The sequence below is a fragment of the Topomyia yanbarensis genome, unplaced genomic scaffold (assembly GCF_030247195.1).
Source record: "Topomyia yanbarensis strain Yona2022 unplaced genomic scaffold, ASM3024719v1 HiC_scaffold_193, whole genome shotgun sequence".
Taxonomy (NCBI): Eukaryota; Metazoa; Arthropoda; class Insecta; order Diptera; family Culicidae; genus Topomyia; species Topomyia yanbarensis.
The window spans coordinates 38560-56788 of NW_026683375.1; the positions used below are offsets into that span (position 1 = coordinate 38560).

At 41.7% G+C, this 18229-nt stretch overlaps 2 protein-coding genes across 2 annotated transcripts; both read left to right on the plus strand.

The window, feature by feature from the left end:
- On the plus strand, positions 1-14160 carry LOC131694907 (uncharacterized; the record flags this gene model as incomplete). Its single annotated transcript, XM_058983423.1, has 2 exons — positions 1-389; positions 13578-14160. A coding segment is annotated over exon 2 (561 nt), but the record flags the coding sequence as incomplete, so codon positions are not given.
- On the plus strand, positions 2681-8656 carry LOC131694906 (uncharacterized). Its single transcript, XM_058983422.1, has one exon. It carries the CDS (start codon positions 2681-2683, stop codon positions 8654-8656), a length of 5976 nt encoding a protein of 1991 aa, XP_058839405.1.
- Positions 14161-18229: the final 4069 nt, after the last annotated feature.

An 18229-nucleotide genomic window follows, 5' to 3' on the forward strand; every position in this document is an offset into this window, starting at 1 on the left:
TCGCTCGCTTGTTACAACTTTGTCGGTTGCAATAAGAGGAAAGAAGAACAACTACTATAAGATTTCCATGGATGAGTGACAGAGACCGCCGTTGTAGCTTCCATCTGTACGCGCGCGTGCAGCGATAGTGCTCTTCAATCGAACACGGTATTGAATGAAAAGACAAGAGAGAAGTGTTTCGCAATCACCGGATTCCGTCCGTCAGTCGGGGTGACCTACCAAACATCGCGAAGTGTGTGAATCCGAAAGTTGTAGAAGCGCGAGTGAAGTTTTCGTTTTACCCATCGTGTGTGCGGTTCGTCGGTTGGAGTAAAGTGGAGTGGAATTTCTGCCCGAACGGCCCGAACTTGTGTGTGGTCAAATAGAGGAAAACCTGATCCGAAGAAGAGGTAGCTTTCTCGCTCTCTGTATAGATGAGCTTCACACACGGTCCGCTGTTTTATCGAAACGTGAGAGCCACCAGTTTGAATCATGCTCTCAGCACTGCATAGTGACGGCGGGACGTCGGATTGCTCATTGATAGTACATGGGCTGTGAAAGAGATGGGTGATGTTGGGTGCACTGAAACAAAACGACACTTATTAGTTTGCTCGATAATATCTATGGAATTTGTTTTTTTTCATAATAGATTTTAATTCCATATTAATTTTTGAATAGAGCTAATAAGATTTGTAAACAAACTTTTGTTTTGCTGATTTCTCTTAATGTGTTATAGAAACTATGTAGAACTCAAAACAACTTTAAAAAGGTTATTACTCCCTTTTGGATGGCATGCACTACATTGGTGACCCCACCAAATTACGAAAGATTTCGTTAAACGAAAAGTTGTTCACGTAATGTTCTTATTTTTTTAACAATTTAAAGCAATGAACTACTAATAATAAAATGTATATATCAACGCTTTTTCTTGAAAAGGGCGATACTAGCAGTGACACCATTCAAAGAAAATCAACAGTGAATATTTCCAGACTTGGTTTTATTTCCTATTTAAGAACTATTGTGTTTTTTACATCCTTGATTGCATGATTCAGTGATCGAAACTCAAAACTTCATAAAGTATTTGAAATTATTAAATTAATATTTGTTTTTGCTATTGAAATTGACAAAATGATAGTATCGCCCCTTTGGCGATTTTTACTTTTTCGGTCCCACCTATCAGCATTGAAGTATCGCCCTTACGTCTTTTTACAATAACTACCGTTTTACGCCACCGATTTCGTCCGGGTTTTTTCAATAGCGATCATTGTTACTATTTACAGCTGGTATCAGCTTCATAATTCTAAAAAAATACGAAAAAAACAGTTTCGATCCTAAACTGCTAGCAAAAAAGGTATCGCCCTGTTTGTTTGTTTGCATGGAGCGTGGAGGGCGAAACTTTAAATAAACAAACAAAAATACAGTTTCGCCCGTTGTATTTTTTGCTGTAGTTTAAGAAAACAATATCGTAGAATCCAAATTTTTAGGTTAATTTGTTGCGTTTCAAGGCCCTCATTCGCATGTATGAAAAAAGCCTTATGTTTACATAAATAAGTATCGCCCTTTTCACAAAAAAGCGCTGATATGCCGTAGAAAGTTGATTTACTTGGAAATGAGGAAGTTTTTGATCCGTTCCCCATAATATATGAGAAATGTGGCTTACCCTCTTTTGGACTTTAGCCTTTAGATGAAACTATCTAGTTGACGTAGTCTTTTCGAAATTGTCTGGGTCCACCAGCAGCAGTTTCATCGATCCACTGCACTTGCGGATAGTGGTCGGAACTGAGTTCTTTGATAGTATTCAGCTTCGATACAAAGATTAACCCATGATTGCTAGGTACCATACATGCCATTAGAAAATAATGGTAACCATGAACCGGCGAACTCAATAATAGTATGGTTATGCTGCCCCTCGTTAATAGGCGTCGATGGCGCCGACAAAATGCTATGGATACACATAAAACAACGTTGTGAGAAATGAAAGTCATTTTGACGAAAAATTGCAGATAACATTTCGTTCGATCGATTTTAATTAAAACTTTTCATAAATGTTGTTACCACAGGAGCACCGCAACTGGCAACTCTGCATACAGAAACCAAACGCGATCTGAACTGAGCAAATATTAGCCAGCTTCATTATAATATTACCCGCCACAGCTCAGTGAAGTACAATCGACATAAAGCCATACGATATACATCTTACGAGTAGGGTTTGTTTCATCGCATCATCCTAGAAATTAAAGTTAAACAAGGTAGTTATTTCTTAGATAAAACTTAAAATATTATAGTTTACCAATTTAATAATATTATATAAAATTAGCTATTAAGTGCTACAAAGGCGAAGTGCATTCCACGCAGTGTGCCGGTGATCGCTGGTTAGGAAGCTACGTATATCTAAAGATACAGGTTAGAATTCTTTATAATCTATTTCCCGCGTGGTACTAAACTATGCCTCCATAATAGCACCAGCAAGTAAGCAAATAACGCCGAATTCTACGAGGAACTAGTTGCCCAAGTTACGCGATTCAGTAGGCATACTGTTACGTGAGTAATTGTACATCATAAAAATAACCCAATTATCAAAAAATATCTCTTGTAGCTTGAAGCTGTTTATTGATCAAATAAAACCAAATTGAAATCAACATCTGCTATCAAGAACAGTGTTTTGCCTCTCTTGTTCCGTGGAACAATACTTCAAGGTAACATGGCACAACCAGTAGACAACAGTGTCGGTTCTCGGGACCACGATGATTCTCACTTCAACTGCGTTGCTTGTGAAAGACCAGATAGTGCCGATAATATCGTGGCATGCGATCACTGTGAGAATTGGTGGCACTATAGTTGCGCAGGAGTTACAGACTCAATTGCAGAACGCAATTGGACTTGCTCCCGATGTCTTCCGCTACCCGTCGCTCAAGGTTCGACTTCGTCAAAGCTGAGTTCTGCCAGTCGCCGGCAAATGCTACAACTAGAGCTCCAACACTTAGCCGAGAGACGGGAATACGAAAAAAAGCAACAAGACTTAGAACTGGAGAAACGTTTCCTAGAGCAGAAATGCAAATTGCTTGAGGCAACTCTAGAAGCGAATGACGATGAGGATCGTCACAGTGTAAGAAGCCGAGTAATCGAGATCGAGTCTCGAAATCGTGCAAACTCTGTTGCCAGCTGGGTAGAAAATCACTCGAAGATACTAGGTTCCAGCAGTATGTTTCAATCGGGCGATAATCTACCTAGAATAAAAATAACGACCAATGGAGAAGGTGCACCCGAAGGAGCAAACGAAAGAGGTGAAGTTTTAACCACACCGAATGCTCAAGGTAATCGAGAAGTAAACCCAAATGACCTTCAGTTGCTGCATCAACAGCTTGCGCAATGTCAGCGAAACTCGTCGCCAAGTTTTCAGCAACTTCAACATTTACAGGAACTCATACGAAAATGTCAGCTACAAATGAACAATCATAGAACAACCGGTACCATTCCGAAGATAGATAGGAAAAATGAAATGAAGAACAAAACCGTGCAGCCTTTCCCAGTTCCAAAGCCGATTCCAATTGAAAAGCAGCGAAATCCACAGTTGATATCGATTCCGGCTCCGAAGCCGATTCCTGACCCGAAACCTACACCCGTACCGCAGCCAGTACCGTTTCCACGGATACCTTCAGCCGAACAACTGATTCCAACTCCACAACTTCTACCGGCTCCATTACCTCCAAATCCAATATTCAGGCCATCGCAGGAACAACTAGCAGCCAGGCAAGTTATGCCACGTGACCTCCCCGAGTTTTCCGGAGACCCCGAGGAATGGCCAATTTTCCTGAGCAGTTTTAATAACTCAACGGTAGCGTGTGGATACAACAATACGGAAAATTTAGCCCGTCTCCAACGCTGCCTGAAGGGTAGTGCGCTAAAATCGGTCAGGTATTATCTTCTTACTCCTGAGTCGGTACCAGAAGTGATGAGAACGCTGCAAACCCTATTTGGTCGTCCGGACATTATAATCAATAAACTGATCAGAAATATGCGTGAGTGCCCAGCACCGAAAGCTGACAGACTGGAAACCTTGATAGAATTTGGGATTATGGTTCGCAACCTAACACAGCATCTTATTATCGCTGGTCAACATGCTCATCTCATGAATCCAGTCCTTCTTCAAGAAGTGGTGGAGAAACTGCCAACAGCAGTAAAACTTCAGTGGGCACAACATCTTGTGGCCGTTCCTGATGCAACACTACAGACCTTCAGTGACTTTATGTCGTTAATGATAGAATCCGTCAGCAAAGTTTGTCAGCCAGTTGGATCGCAACTGAGGTCCAAAGGGTTCATCAATGCTCATGACGTAACCGATAATATCGAGACTGCAAAACGAAATGAAAGCACTTTAGGGAAGCGTTGCCCAGTCTGCGCCGAAGAAGATCATCGTGTAAGAGACTGTGATCAATTCAAACAATGTGACGTAGAAGATCGATGGAAGCATGTTCATCGTGCCAAGTTGTGTCGATGCTGTCTAAATTTCCATGGTAGAAGAGCTTGCCGGAGTTCCGTCCGGTGCGGCGTCGATGGGTGCCAATTTCGCCACCATCCTCTATTACACACAGTCTCGTCGAGCAAAAACCTTTCGGAGAATTCTTTTACTTCGAATCACACTTACCATCACTGTGGGCAATCTGTTCTTTTCCGTATACTGCCGGTTACACTCCATGGTGTATCGAAGTCAATCAATACATTTGCATTTTTAGACGAAGGTTCAACAACTACTCTAATCGAACAAGAACTGATTGATCAACTGGGTGTTAAAGGTCCCACTGTACCGCTTTGTTTGAAATGGACGGCTAATATGACGCGAATGGAAGGCAATTCACAGATCGTAACGCTCCATGTTTCAGGAGTTGACTACAAACGTACACATAGACTTGAAAATGCTCGGACAGTAGAAAGCCTGAATCTATCTCCACAAACATTACGGTTTAGTGAATTGCAACAACGATTCCCTCACCTGGTTGGATTGCCTGTTCATAGTTACGAGGATGCTTATCCACGACTACTTATAGGCCTGCGTAACTTGCCACTAGCCGTACCACAAAAGGTGAAAGAAGGTAATGATGGCCCATGTGCTGTTAAAACTCGGCTAGGATGGTGCGTCTATGGTAGCCTTGGAAACAATCATACCGACGAACATTTGAACTACCACGTGTGTGACTGTACGCCTAACGAGAAGCTGGATGCCATGCTTGGGGCATATTTCAACGCTGAGGACATTGGAGTACAACCAACCTTGATGCCTGAATCGAAGGAGGAAGTCAGAGCAAAAGCAATTTTGCAACAGACTACACATAGAGTTGACGGTCGATTCCAAACCGGACTCCTTTGGCGTTATGACGACATCGAACTACCGGACAGCTTTCCAATGGCTCTTCGACGACTTGAATGCCTAGAAAAACGAATGGAAAGGGACGCAATGCTGAAGGAGAGTGTTCATCGACAGATTAAAGACTACCAAGATAAAGGGTATGCTCATCTAGCCACGGAATCTGAGTTGTTAAACGCTAATCCCAGACGAGTTTGGTACTTACCTTTAGGAGCTGTAACAAATCCCAAAAAACCTGGCAAAATACGACTGGTCTGGGATGCGGCAGCCAAAGTTGATGGAATTTCATTAAACTCTCTTCTCATTCCGGGACCTGATCTACTGACTCCACTACCGTTTGTACTGTTCCGTTTCCGTCTGTTCCCTGTTGCGATATCTAGCGACCTAAAGGAAATGTTCCACCAGATTTCCATTATACCATCAGACCGAAATTCACAGCGCTTTCTTTTCCGCGACAACCCTACGAATCCTCCACAAGTTTTTACCATGGACGTAGCCACCTTTGGTGCAACATGTTCGCCGTCAACCGCGCAATTTATTAAAAATAAAAATGCCAAACAGTTTGAGGATCAGTATCCAAGAGCAGTTGACGGTATTCTGAACAGTCATTATGTTGACGACTATTTAGATAGTTTTGCTACAGTTGAGGAGGCACAAAGAGTCGCCAGTGAGGTGCGAGATATTCACTCCAAAGCTGGATTTAGCTTCCATGGATGGTCGTCCAACAGTTCTATCGTTTTAGAACACTTAGGTGAACAATCGAAATCAGTGGCAAAGGATCTGACACTTTCCAAAATCAACAACTTTGAGCGTGTACTCGGTATGCACTGGATTCCGGAAGTAGATGTGCTGTCGTTTTCGACGTCATTCAGTGAAGAAATCCAAATGCTCTTCACAACAGGCGCAAAGCCGACAAAGCGACAAATGTTAAAATGTATAATGAGTCTGTTCGATCCCCTAGGCCTGCTTGCCTGCTTCCTTTTCCACGGTAAGGTGCTGATGCAGGAAGCCTGGCGTACAGGAATGAAATGGGATGACGTCGTAAACGATAAAATATATGAACAATGGAAAAGATGGACACAACAATTCGAGTTAGTAACTCAAATTCAGATACCACGATGCTACTTCGACGGGGCCAACGATAATCTATACAGCTCTCTTCAAGTCCATGTGTTCGTGGATGCTAGTGAGATAGCGTACTGTGCAGCAGTGTATTTTAGAGTCATCACGCCGAACGGAAAACCTCAGTGTAGACTGGTGGCCGCGAAAACGAAGGTGGCACCCCTAAAATATCACTCTATACCACGTCTAGAATTAATGGCAGCGGTACTGGGAGTACGATTACTGAATTATACTTTACAAGGTCATGGTATTAGACACGCCCAATCCTTCTATTGGTCCGATTCTAAAACGGTTCTCGCTTGGATTCGATCCGACCATCGAAGATATCAACAGTTTGTTGCATGCCGTGTGGGTGAAATTTTAACGTCATCCAACGAGACTCAGTGGAGATGGGTACCAAGCAAGCTCAATGTTGCCGACGAAGCTACCAAGTGGGGTAAAGTGTTCTGTTTCGATGACGCCAGTCGATGGTTCTTGGGAACCAACTTCCTGTCCTTACCCGAGAGTCACTGGCCTTCCGTGAAATATTTGATTCCCAAGACTGACGAAGAATTGCGACCGTGTCATTTACATCAAATCATAGAAACCAATCTCTTGATAGACTTCAAACGTTTTTCGAATTTTAACCGTCTTGTAAGAACAGTGGCCTTCGTCAAAAGATTTGCTGAACGATGTATGAAAAGGGTACCGAAACCCTGGCACTCAAAGCTGACACACGAGGAATTCAAAGACGCGCAAACGTTTATATGGAAGCAGGCACAATCAGATTCATATCCCGATGAAATGACAATTTTGTTGCGAAACAGAAACTTTTCAATCAAGGCCAAGTCCAAAATTCCAAAATCCAGTCCACTGTACAAATTAACAGCATTTTTGGACGAGTATGGAGTTCTACGCATTGATGGTCGAACCAGAACAGCCAAATGGGCTCCGGTTGACATAAAATTTCCAATTATTCTTCCCAAGAATCACACTGTGACCCACTTGCTAGTGGACAATTACCATCGACAGTTTCTACACGGGAATGCGGAAACAGTCGTCAACGAGATCCGACAGCAGTTTTATATTCCGCAACTCCGTGTTCTTGCCAGGAAGCTTTCACGACGTTGTCAATGGTGTGTAATATACAAAGCCAAGCCAGCTACCCCTAGGATGGCTCCATTACCTTCTGCTAGATTGTCACCTTACACCCGTCCATTCAGCTACGTAGGTTTGGATTATTTTGGCCCCATTCTTGTGAAGGTTGGTCGTTCAAGTGCAAAAAGATGGGTTGCATTATTTACGTGCCTCACTATTCGTGCAGTTCACGTTGAGATTGCACACGATCTTTCAACCCAGTCCTGCATCAGCTGTATTCGACGGTTCATTTGTCGCCGGGGACAACCACTTGAAATACATTCGGACAACGGATGTAACTTTAGCGGAGCCAGTAATATTCTACAAAAACAAATAGAGAAAGCAGTAACTGAGTCTGCTGTTTCGTTTACCAACGCTAAAACTAAGTGGGTATTCATTCCTCCATCCTCACCGCACATGGGAGGTTCATGGGAGAGGATGGTATGTTCGGTCAAGGCTGCGATGACAAGTCTGCCTCAGGATCGGAAGCTGGACGACGAAGCACTGCAAACCGTTGCGATTGAAGCTGAGGCGATAGTAAATTCTCGGCCACTAACGTATCTTCCACTCGACTCAGAGGAGCAAGAAGCTTTGACCCCAAATCACTTCATTTTGTTGAGCTCGACAGGAATAAATCAACCTGCTGTTCCAATGTCCGATCCTATTAAAGCAGCCTTTGGGACGAGAGCCCTCATCCAACGGAATTTGGATCACTTCTGGAAACGGTGGGTTCGTGAGTATTTACCAACACTAACGCGGAGAACGAAATGGTTTAAGGAAACGAAACCCATCGAACCCGGTGACCTGGTAATTGTAATTGATGTATCCAAAAGAAATGGATGGGTGCGAGGGCGCGTCAAGGATATTCTTCCAGGCAAGGATGGTCGTGTACGGCAGGCGATAGTCCAAACGACCGGAGGATTGTTTCGCCGATCGGTATCGAACTTAGCGGTGCTGGATGTGTCTCGAGATGGTAATGCTGAGCTTGGTACTCATCGTTACGGGGAGGGGGATGTTACCACAGGAGCACCGCAACTGGCAACTCTGCATACAGAAACCAAACGCGATCTGAACTGAGCAAATATTAGCCAGCTTCATTATAATATTACCCGCCACAGCTCAGTGAAGTACAATCGACATAAAGCCATACGATATACATCTTACGAGTAGGGTTTGTTTCATCGCATCATCCTAGAAATTAAAGTTAAACAAGGTAGTTATTTCTTAGATAAAACTTAAAATATTATAGTTTACCAATTTAATAATATTATATAAAATTAGCTATTAAGTGCTACAAAGGCGAAGTGCATTCCACGCAGTGTGCCGGTGATCGCTGGTTAGGAAGCTACGTATATCTAAAGATACAGGTTAGAATTCTTTATAATCTATTTCCCGCGTGGTACTAAACTATGCCTCCATAATAGCACCAGCAAGTAAGCAAATAACGCCGAATTCTACGAGGAACTAGTTGCCCAAGTTACGCGATTCAGTAGGCATACTGTTACGTGAGTAATTGTACATCATAAAAATAACCCAATTATCAAAAAATATCTCTTGTAGCTTGAAGCTGTTTATTGATCAAATAAAACCAAATTGAAATCAACATCTGCTATCAAGAACAGTGTTTTGCCTCTCTTGTTCCGTGGAACAATAAATGTAATGAATTCTCATTTCGCGAACAGCAGAGGACTAGAACAAAATAATCTGAAATTAAATAAATAAACCGGGTTGGTCCTATAGTTTGCTAGGCTAGATTCCTTAACTGGAATAGTTGAAATCGACATAGTGTTTGCAATGGGAAGATACAGAGTTGAACAGGTGCCGTCTGTTAAGTATATCCGTTGAGATTAAAAATATGTTTGCAGGAAGCTTTTCAATTTACATACTTAAATAGCACATCATAAAACTCGCCTGTTTACTATATTTTCATTTTACATATTTAAAGAAAACTACGTATGGTAGACGTCGCTTGATGTTTGTCACTATGAAAGTGAACCGTTTTCAGTGATGAAACGTTCTCAAAAGGTACACGAAACACCCCGGAATCCGATTTGTTAAGAAATTATTGATTGTAGAAGGTACGCCAGCCAAATATGTTGGTTGGTCAAGAGCGCTGAGGACCCAATGTCCGAGTTGTGTTCGTGAAATAATACAATCGTTTTACGTCTTATAACAGCCATAAATGGTTTCTCGGATGGTATTTCGTGGGTGAAAACCTACCCCTTTGACTGGTTCAGCTAGGTTTTGTTTTAATAAATTCAGCTCTTGCGCATTGCATTGATAGCAATCCTAGTGGCCTTAAACTGAGCTTTACCACCATTTGAATAAAGATCTTTCTGCAGCTTCTCCAATTGAATCAACGGGGGTAATTTGGTTGCGACGTTTCTTTCCAAATCCGTTTAGATCACTGACATTCACTGCTACATCATTTTCAAAAAATTGCACTGGTTGGCTGATAACAACGATCCTAGCAAACTTTCTTTTGTCTATAACCCCGGCGTGCGGAGCAGATTTTACTGTGCTGATGGTGGCCGATTGCCGACGACCCAACTTTAGAAAGAAAGTTCCTCGCTTCTGTTTTACAAATTTGTATTACTGAATGCATAAAAAACTATTTTCAATTCGCAATTTTCTGAATCGATTGGTGCTCAATTTATGAAAATCCGTCAGCAGTTATCGCAATGTATACGAAAACTTTTCATTTACAAGATGCGAAACATAAAAATTACAGTTACTTTTATTTAGAGCGTGCGCGCAACTTGCAATTGCGAGCAAAGATTTTTTTCGCGGCGGGAAAATGTTCATTTTCACACCAACTTTGGGGTCATCCATGTCCCTCGTGTCGTCGTTAACGTCCATATCATCATCTTGATTACAGTCTTGATGCACGCGATCCGATATTCTTCCTGGCTTCTTGCCCATGCGGGTCACGAGTGTGAGCTCTCCAACAACGTAGCTTCTTCACTGGTGTGGTGTTAGTTATTAAGTTTGACGCAGTTTTGCAGTTGTCATTATTGCCTGAACAGCAGCCACAAAAGTAACAACCTTTTTTGGTGCATGTTGGGGTTTTGCGTAGCATTAAAGCCTGAGTTTTGGCATTTCTTTCTGCAGGTGAGCTGCCCTCAGCGGATTCTGGGCAGAGTTGCCTGTAATATGCCGTTTGTTCACAGAACTGACGTATTAGAAGGTTATCAGTACCCGTGCGTGACGTGATCATATTAACACGTGCCCAAAAGTGTTTGAAGTTTCATATGTGAATTACATGTATGTTTTCATACGCTTTATAAGATGCGGAAATTCGGTAGACAAAATTGAAATTATTTACGTTCATTGTTTAGTAGTAGGTATGCAACTTCTGCTTTACGGTTTTTGTCGGTGGTAATTTCCTCATTGGCGTTTGTCTGAGCTTACTAAAAATCTGTAACGCACAATGAATGAAATATCCGTCGAAAGTAGAGAGGCATCTGGATGCTAGCTAATAACAGAGAAACACTGTTTTCGAAGAAGGGTTATCCCCCAGGCTCAGAAACAATGTTTCACCAATGGTATATTTCCCGTATACTTCACATATATCAGCGGATGGGGTCGGGTATAGCGTCGTTGGTAAACTGATTGCCTTGTACGCAGCTCACCTGGGTTTGACTCCCAACCCCGCACATAGAGTCAGAAATTTTTCTAAAGAGGATTTTCTTACCCGAAGAAAGAGGTAAAGGCCACTTAGGTCAAAAACAGCTAAAATATAAAGTAACTAATCAATTTTGGACCCCTAGAGGAAGTGAAATTACGTTAACGTCAATAATATTTGCTTGCCTATGTTTTTTAATGCAATATACTGCTCCAAAATTACTGTTCTTGAAAGAAAACTGTCAATGGATGTTTTATAGAATGATAAAAACTCGAAAATGACATTTCTTTACCGCATAATTTTTCTTACATTTCCGACCCTTCCACAATAGTTTAGATGAAACATTACAATGAAACCTTTTCAAACACTTAACATGCATAATACCAAATCAGACAAACTAATTAAATCGATCAAAAATATTACAATTGTATATTTAAATCCAATTTGATTTGTCTACCGGTTCCTCTTGGCTATCGTTGAAGTATGAAACGTATTCGGTGATATTTTTAAAAACTGTGGATTCTATTTAATTTTAAACAATTAGAGGTGAACTAGTGATATTGAATCTTAATAGACAACCCAAGGAATGTAATTATTGCATCAATCTAAACAAATGCAGAGAAATCTGCAGGAGGCAAATACATTAATAGGGTCCAAAATATGTAGGGGTCGAAATTAGGTTGGTTACCCTATATATTTCAAATGGTCGTTAAAGCAATCGAAGAATCGCTTGCGTGTGTTATGTCCGTTAGTTTGTGGTTTGCCTACACAGAGAAATTTACTAAGGCATTGATAGCAATTTTATTCGATCTGCCTCTTTTTCTCTGCTGTACATTTTATGCATTTAAGGTTCAAGAAACCTTTTTTAAGCATGTGTAAGAATTGAACGCTTGGTAGTATGCGTAGGAAAAATTATGTTCAGCTATGTCACCAGTTTATTGATATAAAACCTTTTCAGAATTCTAAAAGAAGAACATCAGTCGATTTATTAGATTATCACGATTTAAATAAAGCAAAATAGTTTGTGGAAAAACAATTGATCAAGTAGAATGGTGCTATTGAAAAAATGGCTGTGGTTTTTTTCATTACGAAGTTTTGTGGCGTGTCCCAGCACAGTGTGGTAGTGTGACCGCTTGGTTAATTATTTTTCCACCAACTATTTTGCATAATTTGAATCGTAATAATCTAATGAATCGACTGATATTCTTCTTTTAAAGTTGTGAAAAGGTTTTATATGAAAAAACCGGTGGCAAAGCTGAAAACAATTTCTCCTATGCATAATACCAAGTGTTCAATTCTTACACATACTCAAAAAAGGTTTCTTGAACCTTAACAAATTCGGTCTATCCACCCATTGAATGCACACCCGAAGTATTGTCAGAAAATGTATGAAAATCACAGCAGCGAGTAAACCGGTCTGAAGTAGAAAGTATGCAAACTGCATAGTTTTATTTTTCATTCCGTGCTTTGACAAATTTTATTTCTATGTGTACATTTCTATTAGGCGAGTTTCGCTTTGCCACGAAACTGCGTCAGTAGACCGGCACAAAAATTAGCTTTTTTCGGAACACCACTCAATCGAAAGATGGTTGGCTTATGCCAAATATGAACTTGTTCGGTTGCTTCTGATTTACTCATAGAAATTTTGTATGTGAAAATATCAGAAAATCGGCAATATGAACAATAAATTCTACAAAAAGTATTACCTTGCGCATTCCAAAATCGTCGTATAAATAGTTGAAGGTGTAAGTATCAACATTGCCGAAGACTGCAAATCGATCCGAACATGTAGTAAAAAGATATTCTTTCGAAGTTAAATTACTTTGTCCGGTAACCTCCAATTAATTCGCATCCTTCCACAAACTTATTCGTAACAAAATAAGCGACGAATCCTCAAGCTTTGCGGTGTACAGATTCACTGCATTTGTTTTTTGGTTGAATTTTGAATTCTTATTGTCGGTTTTATATATAAATTTCTATAGATACTCGTAAAGTCTTGTGAGTGAACTAGAATTATCGGAAAAAGTTCATATTTGGTATATGTTAAGGCAATTATCATTTGAACCAGCAGTGTTCCAAAAAAAATCAAAATTATTTCCGGTCTACTAAGCTTGAAGCCCAAACTGCTGTTTATATATTTTGACTGCGTTAAAACTTGACTCAGTTTCGTCTCGAACAATAACCACTTTAGACAGATTACAACGAAATAAATCTGACGAAATTTTTGAAACCCATCGACCATCGAACCGTTTTGTTTCAGTGTACGCCGACCCAGGAGAAAGTGACGGCAGACTGGAATGAGCAAGAAGAAAGACAGCATGCATGCATCACTGGGAGAGCCGCAGGTGTAAATAGTATTTTCTCTCTCGGCAGCATACAACACATCGCAGGAGGTATGCAGCGTACTCTCCCGAGTACTCTCTCGCTCTCCCGCAATACGCTGGTCGGACTGGCAAGAGATCTCGCAAAGTCTGGTGATAATCTGGTGGTGGTTAAGCGCCTCCGAATCTTCAAGATCCTCAGCGTTTCGGGGGTTTCTAGCGTAATGCTGCCGACCGATCGGCTCACAATTCTTTTGACTATGGCGTGTTTAAGTTCGTCGAATCGGGTCTGCGCCCGCGTCGTGCAGGAAAAACTGTGTCAGTTTGTTGTTGGCAAAAATCAGCTAGTGGCCACCACCACCACTACCTCTACCGCTGCTGGTAACAGTGGCTCCGGTTCCGGAACTGGTGCTGGATCCGGTAATGGCAGCAAGGGTGGCGGCAGTGTATCGGTCGTGAATAGTGTCGCGAAGAGAACCCCGGTCTTCTCCGGTGCCGTTTACCCGTTGTTTACATCCGGTGTTGGTGCTATCGGTGTGGAAGCTTTCAAATACGGACCGTGCGGAATTGGTGTTGGCAGTGTGCGCAATTTTTACAGCTCATCTTTGGTACGCAATCTCTTCAAGAAGAATCAGGTAAGTCATCGATCTCTCGCTATAGTAGACCCAAGGCCTACTTGGTATCTGTCTTATGTACAGGCAACGGTATCGCGGTTCGTCGATCAGTGCGTGCGTGTTTGTGTGTGATGCAGAAGACAAGAAAAGAGAAATTTTCCAAAGATAGTGAATACCTAGCTTACTTTCGAGGGATTACATAATTTTCTCACTCTCACTTGATACATTTTCGTATTTTTGTTGTTGCAAAAAGCTAAACGCAAGCGAACCTACAGACGCAAGGAGTGAGTGGGACTCGGGAGGATTTTACGCGTATTTTGTGCTGTGAACTTCTGCAGTCCACACGGAGAAAAAAAACTGATCCCGAAAATTTGGGGATAGCCGCTAGAGTTAACCTGCGCTACGCGCACAACGAAGGATCGCGTTCCGCATACCGTTGGAATGATTGAAAAATCATTACGAAAACTGAAGAAGTAGTAAAAACTAACTTAGAAAGTCGACGTAATAAAAGTGTATATGTGATTTGCTTCGAAAAAAAGAGAAACGAACGAAACGAAAAGAGCCTGAAAAAAAGCGTCGAAGAAAACGAAAGACACAGGCAGCAGCGAATAACTTGTTTAATCAACTTTCATTGAAAATTAATAAATGGGCAAACGAGAAAACAGAAAACATGCATTCGTATGCCTTGTCTGACTGCTGCCGCCGCTGCCGAGTGTGTAACCAACGTAGCGGGTCCCGAACGGACCACAGTCGGGGCCAGTCTGCTCAGTGAACCGACCGACCAACCGACCGATCGAGTGAAGAAATTTGACACCGATAATGTGTCATTACGCAAAAGTCGATACGTTTTCGTAAACAAACACCTCTCTTTCTCTCTCCGGGTTCGGGTGGGTGGACGACAGATGCGATCACCTGTACCCACCGATCCCATCAAACCCAAACAGAAGGCGCCAAGAATGTTCTGGTTGGGGTTCGCTTAGAACAGCTGATTTTGACAAAACAGCTGATCGACCGTCGAATGGGATGCAGAGAGCTGCCAAACTAAATCAGGGAGGGAGAAAAGAATGTGCACATGCTTTTCACTTATATGTTGGAATAAAAACGGGAGAGAATATACTCCTGAACGCGACGGGGAGGAAGCTTTGCTCTTCTCTGCTGCTGTGCGCGGTTGCTCTCCTGAATTCGGTGCCTGTTTTGTTGTGTTTTGTTTGATCGAGTGCACTCAATTTGGCTTCCTGTGTATTTTGCACGGAACGAGGTACGGGCGAATCGAATATATGTATACGAGAAAGTGGAACGTGCTATTTTTTTCGGTTGGGAGGACGTTTGCATGGATGATTGCATACTTTGTTCTGTGTTTTGATGCGATGGAGACGACGAGCCAGAAACTTGATTTTATTGGTGAATAGGTGCTTCGAAGCAAGGATTCGGTGGTCGGTAAGATCGCAGAACTATCCCGGAAATTGCCCTATACACTAAGAAGACATAAACAGAAAGTCAAGCTCCACAACGGAATGTAATACCAAGCCAAGGTGCTATGAGGGTATCTCTGTTCGTACGAAACTGGTAATTGAGTGGTAAGTTTGTTGCTGCTTACCCCTGTGTTCAATTCCAGCAGAATTTGTTAAGATTTGCTGAGGTGAAATATCTAGTGATGTCTTTCTTCGGAAGATAAATAAAACCGTTGGTCCCCGGAACACACGAGTTGATGACCCGATATATCTAGGGTCGGGATGATGGAGCCATTTTTCTGGTGTTGGTGATTGACACACTCAATCTGGTCAGAAATCAACGAAAAGAAATCATGAAAAAATGGTTCATTGTTTGATCGTTCATCGGTCAGATTAAGCAATTTTTCTCGATATTTAAACACACTTCGGGATGTTTTCGGAAAAAAAATAATCCGTATCATACCTATAGTTCCTATACCGGCAATCGATCCCGGGCCCTCCGGGTGAGAGCAGGATATCCTAACCACTAGACCATATGGGAACTTTACATTTAAGCTATTAAGAATTCAATCAGGGAGGTTGAGCGAAGCTCAGTAACACGTCGTTGCTAAGCTGCACCTAGCTTTCCAAGCGACAATACCCGTCGGTAGTGAAGAGTTTCTATCGAATGTAAGAGAGGTTACACCGAATTGGAAAAATGAACAATTTCCGTATCTACAGTATTTTAAAAGGATTAGAAGATTCTGTCACCTTTCTGGAAGATTTCAAATGCTTCGGAAGAGATACTGCTATCATCAAACGCGAATTATGAAATAAACACACCAGAGCGAGCTAACGGATACGAATTTTTGGACAGTAGCAAATAATGGCTGAAAAAAAATCATTGTTAAACTCCGGAAATCTTTCTCGATTCACGGTTTATCAGAGGGATGCTTCTGAACTGCGCTGTTTTCGTATTACAATTTGTTTGTGAAGTCGTCGTGGATTACATCACAGCTTCTCTTGTGATTTTGTAGCGAGGATAGATTGGATTTTGTGTAGAAGTTATCATTCTTTTATATGCTAACGCCAATTCTGCACGGCAATCTACGGAGCTCTCCACGACAATCTACGAAGTGCGAAAGGCAAAAAGTGATGCGGCACGGATTCAGTTTTCAACGATGTTATTGTAGTTGGGGTCTCAATCTTCAGAGCAATATTCCAGGATTGTCGCGTCGCGATTTGAGACAATCAATCCCCATAACATCTTTGGTTATCCTGAAGATGTATCAGAGCGCTCAGGACGCTTTGCCAACTGCATAGAAGGCATGTTGTTCCAACGTAACGTGAGAATCCAGAAGCACTCACAGATCGTTCTCGTGGTTGACATGTTTGATTTCTGGTTACAGTAACGGTAGTTGCAATAAATTGGATCTTCCGCACGTGAATAATGCGCAAAACTTCAAGATAGTAAAACCAATCCGGAAAGCAGTTCAGTTGATTTACGCTGGGATTTCGGCTCAAATGATACAACCGATCCTGATTCGAGCCAGAAGTTATTCCACGATAGATTTGTAGAAGCGAAGATACCAAAACGTTGGGGTGTGTTTTCAGAAAAATTAAATGGCTCCGTCGAGCTCCGGATTGAAAAATGATTTATGCCGAGACGACTAATTGACGCCGGCGGCAGTAGTTGGACTGTAGCGTAGGGATCGAATACTTATATAATACAAGTGGCGGTGCATCCACGATCCTGTCTTCGCTGTCGATGTTAAATTCAGGAGCCAGTACTGCAGTCGGTCTAGTAGAGGATTTGAGTGCCACCTCATTTAGTTCGTTCGGAAGTTCGATTAGGTAGGAAACGAAATTACGTTTCGTGTGAACATCCTTGACCAACAAATTTACTTTGGGTGAGTCACAACAGCGCTAGGAAATCTTGTACGCAACCCCTTTTTTATAAAGGCTACAATTTGTTAAACGTATTACAAGAATACGTCAAACTAACCAATAACCTAAGAAAATTCAAGCAGGCCGGCAAGATATTTGAGAAGGAAATATAGTAGAGAAGGATGGGCATCAGGAATCAGTAGCGACTGGCTCAAATGGCACATTCCCCATGTTGATCGAAAATGTTTGCCTTGCCGCGATTTGTCTTTTCATCATTTCCTGATGGGAAGGATTGGGGAAGTGGTAAGGTTAGGGATCAGGAAAATTAAGACACAGGAAACGGACAATATGGAAGTATTCTTCACTCCCAAGGGAATAAAAGACACTTCTCGTTGATCGGATATATCAACACCTCCGATGGGATATGGTATAACAGAATGACAGCACCCACGCAGACATTTCCATTTAAATACGGCTTAATCTATAGCTTTTTTCTACACTGGGTTAGGAACAAAAGCACATCCTTGAGTTTCAGCTTCCTGTGCATAGGTTCATCTATGTATAGAGAACCGAAAATCCGGACACGCAATTGCATTACTGCAGGGCAGTTACATACCAAATGATATGAAGTTCCGTAATCGGATTCACAAAGATCACACAAATAATACTCAGCGGGCTGAATAGTAGCCATGTAATAATTGAGTTTGCAATGTACAATCAGTGCCTTGACTAGAATACTGCAATTGTGTTTGGCAAAATGCAACAAATTCCTT